Source organism: Periplaneta americana, chromosome 12 (assembly GCF_040183065.1).
Source record: "Periplaneta americana isolate PAMFEO1 chromosome 12, P.americana_PAMFEO1_priV1, whole genome shotgun sequence".
NCBI classification, from domain to species: domain Eukaryota; kingdom Metazoa; phylum Arthropoda; class Insecta; order Blattodea; family Blattidae; genus Periplaneta; species Periplaneta americana.
The window spans coordinates 165,291,244-165,304,772 of NC_091128.1; the positions used below are offsets into that span (position 1 = coordinate 165,291,244).

Consider the following 13,529-nt stretch of genomic DNA (forward strand, 5'->3'; position numbering starts at 1 on the left):
TCAAATAAGTTGTATTATTTATTGGTGGAACAGATAAACTCTTTGATTATTCATCAATAATTAAAGTTGAAACATTATGAGGGTATTTAATACTGTCTTTTTATCAAATCTGTACCTTGATTTGAATTTATAATCTATAATAATAAGCTAAGGAGCATGAGCAGCTTTAATAATCTCCTAGATATCTTCAATATTCTCGGAAAATTCAACAATTTCCCAAATATCAGTCATTTTTCTGTTGTCCATGAACGAAAGTCAAAGTCAAAGTCTAGATTTTCGGCGACTTCGAAGTAAAGTCACGATTGAAGTTTACTTTCGTCAAAGTGTCGACTGTGAATAGGAAAATGGTGACTTTGTACTTTCCATAGTCAACTTTGGTCCAAAGTCTCGTCTATGAATACGAACGACCCTTAGACTTTGCCTCCTATGACGATTATATGTAAATAATAATACACATTTTTGGTAATGGTATTGAAATATACACTTTTGAAATCGAAATACTTCAACATAGGAAATCACTTTTTGTGAAATACTCTATCTCCTGTATGTTGCAGGGGAAAATTATTATAACGAAAAATGTTAAAATACTAAAAATACATCGAAATACACTAGCAACTCTTGTTTTTTAAGAAGTTTAAAATTCTAAAATGTAACTTCACTTGCATCAATGTTTTACAGTTGTTTCTTCTGCAACATTTTTTCTTTTTTATTTCTCCTTTATTTAACATTGAGTTTCACACTGTTACAGGGGGGCCGTAGTAAGTACAAATAACACAATTCTACTTAAAATGAGTAAATATAACATTACAATTAATGAAAATGAATAGCATAAAAATAACTAATGGAAAATAATATGCAACAAAAAACCATTAAATAATTAATTCATTCATAGTTACGTCCTTCACTGCAAGTCGAGCATTCTCCATTCTAGCCTCTTTTCCGCCTTTTTCTTAGTCTCTGTATACGATCCATGTTGTATATCATCTTATAGGCCTACTTCTTCTTCTGCCTCGAACTTTTCTCCCGTTCACCATTCCTTCCAATGCATCCGTCAGCAGACAGTTTCTTTTTAGGCAGTGCCCAGCTAATTTCTTTTTCTTTTTCTCATCACTATTCTTTCTTTACCCACTCTTTCTAGCACAATTTAATTTCTTATTTTTTCCGCCCATTTCACAAGCTCCATTCTTCTCCATATCCACATTTCAAATGCTTCTAGTCGTTTCTCTTTACTTTCTTGTAATGTCCATGTTTCTGTGCCATATAAAGCCACACTCCACACAAAGCACTTCACTAGTCTCTTCCTTAGTTATTTTTCCAGAGGTCCGCAGACGATGCTCCTTTTTGTATTAAAAGCTTCCTTGGCCATTGCTATTCTCCTTTTGACTTCCTGGCAGCAGCTCATGTTACTGCTTATAGTACACGCCAAGTATTTGAAGCTGTCCACTTGCTCTACTGACTCATTACAAATTCGCACGTTTATCTTCCTTATTGTTATTCCTATAACAATGGTTTTCGTCTTTTTTGCAATTATCTTCATCCCATACTGCTCACAGCTGTCATTTACTTCCAGTAGCATATCCATTAATATCTCCTCTTGTGCTAACAACGCCATATCAGCAGCAAATCTTATACAATTTATTATTCTTCCTCCTACTATCACCCGTCCCATGTTCTGGAAACTGTTCTTCACTAAATCCTCCAAGTAGATGTTGAACAGGAGGTAAAAAGGGGCACCCTTGTACTCCTCTTCCTATTTCACTTCCTTCTGACTTTTCTTCTCCTATCCTGACTTTGACTCGTTGTTTCATATAAAGATTACTGAACAGCCTTCTCTCTTTCCAATCGTCGACCTGGTTGGCCTTCCATGCCCAAGGTTGCGGGTTCGATCCCGGGCCAGGTCGATGGCATTTAAGTGTGCTCAAATGCGACAGGCTCATGTTAGTAGATTTACTGGCATGTAAAAGAACTTCTGCGGGACAAAATTCCGGCACATCCGGCGACGCTGATATAACCTCTGCAGTTGCGAACGTCGTTAAATAAAACATAACATAACTTTTCTTTCCAATCCAATCAATTTTCTTCAGCATCCCAAAGAGACAAATAATCCAAAATATAGCGTAGCTCATGTTGCAAATAATGGGGGTACGTACAAATATTAACTCTTCAAGGAAAGAAATTGGATGCAAATGTTATACAGGGTGGAAGTGAAATAGTCTTGCAGATTTTCAGAGCGAATATCTCATGTTGTATGTAGCAAAAAAACTATACCACCATATTGGTGGAACGTTAATAGTTTTTTCAACAGTAATCTCACTAGAGATTTTGATTTATCTAGAAAAAATAAAAACTCGAGTGGGATTTAATTGACTATTACACGATTAGAAGAAAGTATATAAAGATTAGAAGTAACGAAGTACTCCAATACAATAAAATATTGACTTACGAAAATACAAAACTGTCTTCAAATTTGTACCATCTCAACATTATAAATATTACGCTAATAGATGGCAGTAGTGTGTTATGAATAGCTGTTTTCTTATCAGTTGTGCCAACTATGGAATCTTCATTGAACTCTGTGGACGGTTACTGGTCAAGAAGGCTTTGTTGATTTAGTTTCATTTTTATTAAAACAGTTGCATTCCACTTCAATTATCCGGATCCCAGCAATCAACGGCACTTGGTAGACGATTTTCAATAAATCTTAGTATTAAACAATCTCTGATACGTGACTATTCATAATATCATATAGCAGAAGCTATAACAAACATAACCTAAATAATATAAACGAGTGTTAGAAAAGTTTTAATCAGGGATGATGAAATAAACAAGAAACATTTTAATTAACGAAATGAAATAAAAAATAAACATGAATAATTTTAAAAGAAACAATTATTGAAAGTAGGTACAATTTTAAAATTTGAATGTTTTAGTGGTTGGTGGTTCAGTTGATGTTATATTGGACGTGTGCGTAAAAGAAGTGAACTCGGTGATGTACATGGTGTATCCCTCAACTTATTCAGGATTTCCGAATGGTGCTCTTCATTTATTTGTAAATAGAGTTTCAGGGAAGATGCATAGCTATGACCAGTGATCTTTATTAATTCTTGTTCTTGAATGCCAATGTGAGTAATATTTGAAAGTGCTGTGCATCGACTGGAGTGGTTTGTAATTTTCTGTTTTTTTTTTTTTTTTTGACGTCCAGACCAGTGCAGTTTGAAATGTTGGCAAACAAAGAAACAAATGCTAGGGTAGTGATAAAAATAAACAAATGCTAGGGACGCGATAAAATTAAACAAATGCTAGGGACGCAATAAAATTGTGCGAAAAGCAGCCATGATTGGTTGAAAGATGTCCTTTCTTACCGTTTTATTGGTCAAAATTGGTATGACGTAGTAAAAGTGTAATAGTTAGAAAAAATTGTTTTTTTTTCTCTAATGTTTAACAACCTTTTATTCGGTAAGTCCTGTGAGAAGGATCGTGATTTTTATTCATATCAATAGGAAAACTAATGAAGAGTAATTTATCTCTCTGGCGTATTTCAATATCGTGGACGGTTTTCGTGTAAATTTACTTTTAAAAACCTCCAAATCAAATTATCTGCACGCTGTGAGTTGCTACCAACACAGCGCCAGAGAACAGCTCATCTAGCGAAACACACCGAGTTACCGAGTTCGCTGACCTTTTACATCTGTATCACGAGAAGCGTGTGTTCGCGGCGATGTTGTCGAACTGCTGAAACTTCAAACTTAATATTCTAATTAACCGTGCATTTAGGCTAATCACAAAAGTAATACAGGTTTTCTATTAATTTTAGTGCACCCTATGGTCCCTTTCAATCTGGAAGATTATTTCATTTCCACCCTGTATAAGTATTCAGTTGGTGATCATAGTAATGACATATCTAGGAATCGGTTGGTTTCCGAACTTATGTTTATTAGGATTTTTTTGCCTTGTTTCATTGTCCTCTATTCACTCTTGCAATCTGTGCTTAGATTGATGAAAAACCCTGTATAGAATAATGCAGATTCAACGCGAAAGTAAAAATACTGTTGTAGAGCTGAGACGAGATGTTATGGCACCAACCTGCGCGAAGTTTTAAATTGCCGCCCAGCAGGGTAGAGGAGTGGGGGTTGTTTGGGTTACGGTTCTCAAGCTCAGAGCGGCAGGCATATCCGTTTCATCTCTTTCTAAAAACATTCGTCTTACCTTAGTATCACCACTTTCCTACTCAAGAGTCCGAAGGTACCTAATGAAATTACGCCCGCTATTCCATCTTTATATTCTTATTCTCCATCCGAATCAGACGACTGATCTGGACTGGGATCAGATGTTCCTAAGTTTATGGAAATGTTCTCCAAAATACTGTCCATCACGTGCTCACTTTCAATGTAATTGTTCTCTACTTTCTTCACATAATCATACACTGATATCCATTTTTGGAAGAAGCGATTACAGAGTCGGCCTCTGCTTATGCGTAGCGTAGAAATTATAGAGGAGTCTTCTTATGACTTCCTCATCAAAACTGTCTACAGTTGCAACACACTTCTTCTTCGGCTGTGACTTTTCCGGACTGGAGAAAGAATCTGCTGTTCCTGCCTCAATATTTTCCCCTTCTTTCCTGATTCTTGCCAAGGTTCGCTTTGAAATACCAGTGGCAGCCAGTACTCTTGCACACACGCTTTTCAATGGAATTGGTATTCCATTTACAGCCTCTTCTGACATGAATTTCCATACATTGTATGCTATTTCATGTCTTTGACTATGAACTACTCTATGATTTCACACCTTAGACAATGCCATAATGAGGGCGCTCAGAAGGACAATGTTTTCAGTATTAGCAATAGCGGTAGTAGCAGAACGACCTGAACAGTTGGAATGCTAGTAACCAACTAACCCAACACCCCTCCAGTTGAATGTGAGGGCGAGTCCAAGCAAACGAACTAAAATACGTCCCTCGCGCTGGTGCCATAACTTCTCGTCTGGGCTCTACCTCATTTCTACTGGACAATAGGTTCCTTTTTCACTTTTAACACTGATTTTATTGTGACGTACTATACTTTACGTCGGATGGTTATTCCGACGATTTTCTTCTGTGTCAAGCTTTCGTCAGTGATCATACACTCATTAGGATTTTATTTTAACACCATAACTAGATATGGTATATTTTAGCAAGATGCTGTAAAATGTTAAATTCTACCATTAAATCTGGTATAAAATGCTAAATTTTGTTTTTGAAGGGTCATGTTTTTAATGCTGTGTAGCTAAAATATACTATCTCTAACTCATAAAAAATAACAGGCTTATTTCACTTTGTTTCTTTATCTTAACATTTTACTTGTTTAGCTAATTTCATTTCTTACATTCGTTTTGGCTAGTAGAGATGTATCCAAGTAGGAAGACGTCTGGCCGCGCATGCGTATTTTAATCCAACCCCCCCACTCTTGTAGCAAACCTACTCAAAGGCTGGTATGCATAAAGTTGAAGTAAATGCTATTGCTAAGGTTTTCGTAGTATATACTACGATCTTTATGTACAAAAACCCATAGTAAATTCTTTTCTGCGATAGCAGAAAGTTGATCTGGAAAGTAGTGTTTAGTTTATGCTAGAATTGGTAGTATAAACTACTATTTATATGCATAACAAGAAGTATATACATCTACTTCTAAGTATAAATTAAGAAACATCGTAGTCTGCTCTATTTGAGACTTAGCATAAGTGTTTGCACAATTTAAGATGACAGAATTCATGCAAATTCGAGTTGCAAAATCCTACAAGGAAAGACGGGAACTATCAGAACATTATTATAAGATGTTATATAGGTTTTATAAGTATAAAATGTCATATGATCAATTTTTGTAATGGGCTACTAAAATGATGATTTTGAGATAACTTAACTGAAATTATATCACTCAGTTGATGTTCATTATTGTTATTAAACATAATATATTTTAGCAAAATTATTCTATGATGTAATAATTTATAGTATATGTAATTTACGTGGAAAAACTCCGTATGCCTACAATATTTTAAATTACATATAAATTTAATTAATAACATTTTGGACCCGTTTGATTACATTTCATGTTGTTTATTTTCTTAACAATTTGCTTTTCGTCAACTTCCCCCCCCCCCCCCGCTGTAAACTTCAACCTCAATTTTCATAGTCCGGATGGCTTTTTCTTTATCATTCTTGCAACAGGAATTTACAACTTGTTAATAATGCTGGGTAATCTTTTAGTACTTTAACAAACATCTGTTGTTCTACTTCTTTCTCATTACACTAATCACTTCGTTGTAATTGTCCATTTTCTTGTTAAAATAACTAAATTTTAAGGATGACAATCAATTTTCCCTAATAAGAAATTAATATAAATGCATGATTGGAAAGTGAAAACTAACGAATCTTCGAGAATAAACCTGAAATATTGTCGATAATCGATATAATCGAATACTCTTGATAGTTTATACAACCGCCGCATAGTACATGCTTCGTAGTGTCAGGTTTATGCATACAAAACGAAGTATATATTTCTACTTCAAGTATCTTCTACGGTCAAAGCAAAAGGTAGTACTACAACTTTATGCATACCACCCAAAAGTACACACCAGTGCAAAATGTTACCAGTATTGTTCTCTGATGAGACGCACATTCTTTTATCTTTTGCTAAAGTATGGAAGGCAATAAATCTAGTCTTCATCGTGAACTCTTAAAAAATAATATGGCAGTCTGACCTATCACAGAGTTACTCAGACTTTCCTGCATCGAGTGCCATGAAATGTTTGAGATGGCCAGTACGTTTTCCAAAGCCTTCTGGAGGAGGAGTCAGAGCTCTCACTTCTACATCTCGTTTCCCCTTTCGAGACGTCTTCCTAGTTGGCCCTATCTCTACCAATTGTTTCAGTTACTATGCTTGTTTTACTCATGCTTTTCTTATTTATTATGCTGGTTTCACTCAGGATACTTAGAAGATCTACTTGGTTACTTGATTTCAGGTAATTTAAGATTCAAAACCAATTAAATTCATTACAAACAAAACTATATTTGATTTTATTCGACTTACAAAATATGTTTTTTTTTGTTAAGTTTATTTACACGCATTTAACGTCTGTGGTCATAGGCGTGTGTAGAATCTTTGGGTATTTCAGAAGGCCGTTTTTTTTTACTATTGTTGAGTTTCTGTTTCTATTGCCGTGTGTTATAGATGGCTTGTGATCATGTAACTGATTTTAGGATTTGATTGATATTTATGATATTGGTGATTGAAGCGGTGATGAATCGTGGCATTTGCCGTTCTGACTGAGGGAAGCCATGAAAAACTTCAGTCAGATTGGCCGGCCAGGAGGTTGAACCTAGACCTTCCGAATGCGAGTCTCAAATATTACCATCTAACCCAATTCGATCGGTAGAAACGTGTTGCATTACTCACATAAAATAGTTCCTTTCGTTCTTGTGTGTTCTGCCAACTGATACCGTGTAACCTTACGAACATTCCTGAAATTACTTCTGAAATCCATGTTTAGTATTTGATAGATGGTAACAAAGTTTTAGCTTTCAAAATCCAGAACAGATGCATTATAGGACCCACCCCGAGTATTCCGTAGTCTCGATTATATATTGTATATTTTCGATTATATCAAGCATGCCATCTTAACAAATCCAAAAACATGCTACAAACATGTATCATTTAAGGGGGCTCTCATACAGTAGCGGTGCTGCAGACTGTAAACCTTCCACAAAATTTTAAATATCTCAGAGATAATTCAGTGGATTTTTCTCATTTTGTACACAAGTGATTTGTATTTGGGCCTCTCATTTGGCATCAATAAATTTATAATTATCATAATAGGCCTAGTGTATTATTTTATTTTCAAAATTTAAAGGAAATAATTTGTTGCAGTTTTTCAAACTAAAAACGGATATCTCTTGAACTATTTCTCCAAATTGTTTCAAAATTTCAGGATATCTGCAGGCATTCAAACTGTAGAGGATGAAGCACTTTCGTAGGGATATAAGCATAAGTTCATAAAGTTTAACTAAATAATGTATAATAAAAACGACTTTTTTCCTCATGACAAAAAAAAATGTAGTTCAAAGATTTTTTAACGTAGGAAGTTCACTGTGGTCCACCCTCTAACACTGTATTTCTGGAGTCGGAAATAAAAGAGAAACTTAGAATCTGACAGGTAGTTGAGAAGATACTATGTTTGTCCTCTTATGTAGCAGCAAATTACTTCCTTTAAATTGTGTAAATAAAAATAATAAAATTAATTTTATAATTATAAATTTCTTGATGCCAAACGAGAGGCCCAAATACCACTTATTTGTGTACGAGAAATGAGAAAGATCCACTGAATTATCTCTGAGATATTTAAAAATTTGTGAAAGGTTTACAATCTGCAGCACCGCTACTGTATGAGACCCCTTAATAAAACCAACAACAATGAAATTAAGCTCATATTAGTCACCTTTGTTATACAATATATTAAATTTTATTGATAATAAAATTAAAGAAACAAATCAAAGCTAAACTTTAAACACAGTAACATTAAACTTTCAAAAAATACACACTGGTATTAACACAACAATGAAATTAATTTCATATTAGTCATCTTTATAATATACTCGTATTATAAAATACATCGTTTCAAACACGTTAGAAAGAACACATCACAGCCATAACAAAATTACAAAACACTTCCACATATGCAGAACACATCACAAATGCTAACCACAACTACAGAGACATAAACACAGGCATGGAAATTCTACATATTCAACCAAAAAGCCAGAAACTAAACACGCTAGAACAATACGAAGTATACAAACACACAAAAACAATCGACCTGGTTGGCGAGTTGGTATAGCGCTGGCCTTCTATGCCCAGGGTTGCGGGTTCGATCCCGGGCCAGGTCGATGGTATTTAAGTGTGCTTAAATGCGACAGGCTCTTGTCAGTAGATTTACTGGCATGTAAAAGAACTGCGGGACAAAATTCCGGCACATCCGGCGACGATGATATAACCTCTGCAGTTGCGAGCGTCGTTAAATAAAACATAACATTTAACACACAAAAACACATCCAAATGAAATTCTCAACACACAACTCAATTTCAGAATACACACATTCTTTGATTCCACATTACACTGCACAAACACACCCCTACAAGAAACAAAACAAAAGGCGCCAAGACCAGCAACAACCAGTTCTGATGATGGCCAATAGCAGGCCGAAACATGTTAACAAGGTAACATAAAATTTAACACGTGAAAGACATATAATACGTTTTCCAAAAGAAATGTTTATAATCAGGGAAAGACTTAATATTCATCCTGTATTTATTTACCTAAGAATCCTAGCCCTAGTTATAACTGAATAAAATGGTAAAGGTTTATAAGGATCACCCTGTATCATTGTTGTGTGGCTTTGCAGGACTGGTTCTCGAGACAACAGCTGGTGATGCTGGTGCTCTTCATCAACATCTCGCTGGCCATCATGTTCTTCAAGCTGCTGACATAGTAGCGATTCCCGCAGCTCTCTGGACTCTGCCATGATAAGTTAGGGCTAGTGAAAGTGGGGGGCCCACCTGCCCGCCCCCAATCCAGCACAAGGACGGGCGCGGCAGCTGCGACGGCGTCGTCAATATTTTTACATGAATAGAGTTTATTTGTTCAATTTTTTCCTTGATATTCTTCTTCTCCTTCTCGAAACGAAGCATGAAGCAAGCAAGACTCGTAATATTACATTATACTACCCACAAGCAAGGGAATGAATCGAAGGGATCAAACGAGAGATCGAGATATATCGACTAGCAAGATGACAGATGTTGTGTTTTTGTACTTTGAGTAGATTAAGAATAGCCTTGTCTCTTCCTTCACATGTTTTATGAAAACGTGTGTAGCGAGATATTACTAGTTTGTTTATATTACTTGTAAATATTACACCGCTGAAAGCGGCGGTGACATGAACTGTATAAAGCATATCAAGCGAGTCTCTATTTCATTGTTATTACTATTATTATGATTATTATTATTATTCGGAGAGAGAAGCATTGCGTGCCTTTTTCTTATCTTGTTTATCATGACTCTGTAGAGTATAGTAGATAGGTTGATCCTATTTTCAAGAAAAACTCCATCTTTTCTACTTGCTGAATCAAAACGAACTATTTTCTAGACTATTTGCTCGTTGTGTAGGAAGTCCTCTCTTATTGCTTCTATTTTTGTTACCTGTACAACACACGGTTGCAGGTTTAGGTTAGGTTGGTAGGACTGTTGCTGACACCCTGGCAGGATTATTTCCTCACTCCGTCACTTGCCATATTCCCTTTCTCTTCCAGTTTATTTTATTTCAGTGGCTATTATTTTTTTGTGATTTTGGAGACATCGACTTCTTCCGTTTCCGGTTCTACAGCACAACCCCCCCCCCCACTGAATAAAACTTATTGTCGGACTGTTTTACTCCCCCACAGTTCTGCTGTACTTATGTTCAATAAAATGTGAGCTTCTGGGACAATAATATTATTGAACTTGGAATTGTTTGTGAGATTTATCATTATTTTTTTCCAGAACTGCCACCATATCTTGGTTACTTTTTTGAAGTCTGCATGACTCTATTTTAGCGTAATATTGTATGGTTGTGTTGGTAACATTACCCACATCATGGGGAAAAAAATAGATTGTAAAAAAATTACTTTATTTGTATTATTAACTATTTTAAATTAATAATCTCAATGCCTCATTCACAATGAAAACGTGAGCTTTAACTTAAGAATACAAACGTTACCGTTAAATTAAAAAAAATCGTAACGCCATTCATGACGGGAACATAAATATAACCTCAAAGATACTTGGTAACCGTGGAAACATAACAACGACGTCATTTCATCATATTATTTTGTTGAAGCGCTATGTGATTGTGTGTTGTTTTGAAATCACGTAAGCGTAAACATGAAAGTTTAGAGTTTGCAAACTTTCATGCTATCGTCTAACGGTAATGTTAGTGTCATTGTTTATTTAAATCATTGTGAATGGCCCCATTAAATAACCCGATCGCAAACTCCTGTGTTTATGTTTAATTTTGATTGTGAATGAGCCTTGAATTGTGAAAATTCCAAATATAATGCAGAGAAGCAGCAACAAAGAGAAAGTTACACATCGCCAACCCGCACAAGAATACTGCTTCTCGATTTTCAATTTTTTTTTGTGGGAAAACGTAAACATACCACACAAAACACTATTATTATTATTATTATTATTATTATTATTATTATTATTATTATTATTGTTACTGTTGTCATTATTATTATTATTATTATTATTATTATTATTATTATTATTATTATTATTATTAGTGTTACTAAAATTAAGATTATTATTGCTATCATACCATCATAATCATTGTCATATTCACCATCGTCATCTTTGATTAGTATAATTTCGTGAATGCTGTTGCTATTCTTGTTGTTGCACCTTACCCAATACATTTTCCCCCTTTCTCAGCTATGTGATGAATGAATGTTGAGCCACTTAGATTTGATACATTTAAACAAAGGTTAAGAATGGAATTTTGTTACTATAATTATATCTAATGTGGTATTGAAGACTTTCATATGTGTTTAGTATTTACATTTTTTTGTTTCTGTATTTATTTAACATTGTAGTATCAACTTAATGGTTACATAATGCTAGTTTGAGGGGATATGGTGGAATCCTGACATAAAACTAAAGAGACTGAGAAATTGCAGTCGGGATAAGCTATAACCGAGCTGAAATTCAGTTTTTATTACTTAGAGCTGCACACATTTAACTCGTATTGCGTCTAATATTATTTGAATGGTAATGCAGGAGGATTCTTTTTTAATGTTTATCCAACTTTGTGTTATTCCTGAGGAAAACCACAAGAAACCTGGGATTCTGAACTCGTCGACTGATGATAACTCCTGCATGTCGTAAACCATTCCAAATTATGTGGCAAGAAACAGTACTAACATGTGGCACAATTCCTGATGCCCATAACGTACAGTTCTCCAATGGACAGAGTTTATTTTTAAAAAAAGGTCTGTTTTTGGGAGGGTTTTAAGAGGGGGTATATTAAATCACATTATCCTGTTTTAAAAAAGGAATAACTTTTCACAAAATTTAGTTTTGTCATATGAATTGTGTTTAATTTTGTTTGTTTTTTCATAATTCAACGTATTGTAGCATTTGTGCTACTAGTAATTAGTTTTGATTCTGTAAAAACATGTATAAATCAAAGGCAGAGGTAAGTAAAACGTAAGACAATACTGGCAGTGGAAACTTCGAAGGCTTTATTTAACTTGACGAATAGGAACTTATCACTTTGTCCAATCTAGACTGTCAATTCAGTAAATTGTTATATTTGTCCACTAAGTCCAAAATGATTTTACTTGAAAATATGGGACATATTCCATGTTTTGTATATATATTTATGATATGTGAGGAACAGATGAAACGCTATCTTATCGGAAAGAACAACTGTCTCGCATCCAACTGCTTGTTGGAGGTCCAGTAGTAAGGCCAGAGTGTTGTCTTGTAATACTGGAATTGAGGTTCTTTCATCGACCCTTGGTTTTTGCACAAAGACAACATTTCTTTTCTGTTGCATGGATTTGTTTGTTTGTTTTGATTTGTAGGAGGTGTGGGTAATGTTACAGTGCAGTGAAGGACACAGCGTTATTTATTTTCTGTGTCTTTGGCTGTACAGTGGTGGTGGAGGAACCGAGGTGGTTAGCTTGAGGTGTATTCAAGTGTTGGGTATACCTTTGTGAAGGAATATTGTGTGTTTCAAATTGCACAAATGTAAAGTCTAGGTTCGGAGAAGTGAGTTGGCTGTGGTGAAGTGGAAATATAGGGCATTTGTAATAAATGGTGTTCTTTGCATTCAAAACAAGAGTAACTGAGTTATAACTCGTAAGAAAAATTATAAAATTCGGTGCAGAAATCAGTGTTAGAAATTTGTCTAGTAGAACAAGACAAATATTTGGACGTAAATATCCAGAGAGCCTAGCACCAACACGAAAAGCGATATTAAAGTTAGTGGATAAGTTTAATAAAACAGGTTCTGTGATTGACCGGAAAGAAAACGAAGACGTCACGTGCCTTGCTCTCCCCCCTCCAAGTTGGCGCCTGTAGTGATGATCATAATCATCAAAATGACAGTAATTAAACGTTTATGAAGTAAAACAAAACATATATTGAAATATCTAATGAAGTGTTAGGAAATTAAACGAAATTAAGAGATTTGTCATAATTTCTTAACATTAGAGGGAGGGGAGACATTTTTATTCTTTATCGACTTCACGGTTTAATGAATGTTAGATGAGAAAAATTCGCTCCGGCGCCGGGTATCGAACCGGGTTCTATCACAGTCTACTATATACAGTCACGAAGCTTGAGTTTTGAGGGTGCTAGAAACAATAGACTGTGACGGTACTATTTTGCATTGCCTGTAATGAGGCGATATTAGCGATCCTAATGGTGAGCAACTACCTAATGTTTGCATATTTACTACG

At 35.1% G+C, this 13,529-nt stretch overlaps 1 protein-coding gene across 1 annotated transcript in view; it reads left to right on the plus strand.

The window, feature by feature from the left end:
- Positions 1-12,883, plus strand: part of jp (junctophilin) — a 334,334-nt gene extending 321,451 nt beyond the window's left edge. The window contains exon 9 of the mRNA XM_069842500.1: positions 9,431-12,883. Coding sequence (XP_069698601.1) covers positions 9,431-9,517 — 87 coding nt within the window. The 3' untranslated portion in view covers positions 9,518-12,883. The remainder of the gene's footprint in view (positions 1-9,430) is intronic.
- The last annotated feature ends 646 nt before the right edge of the window (positions 12,884-13,529 follow it).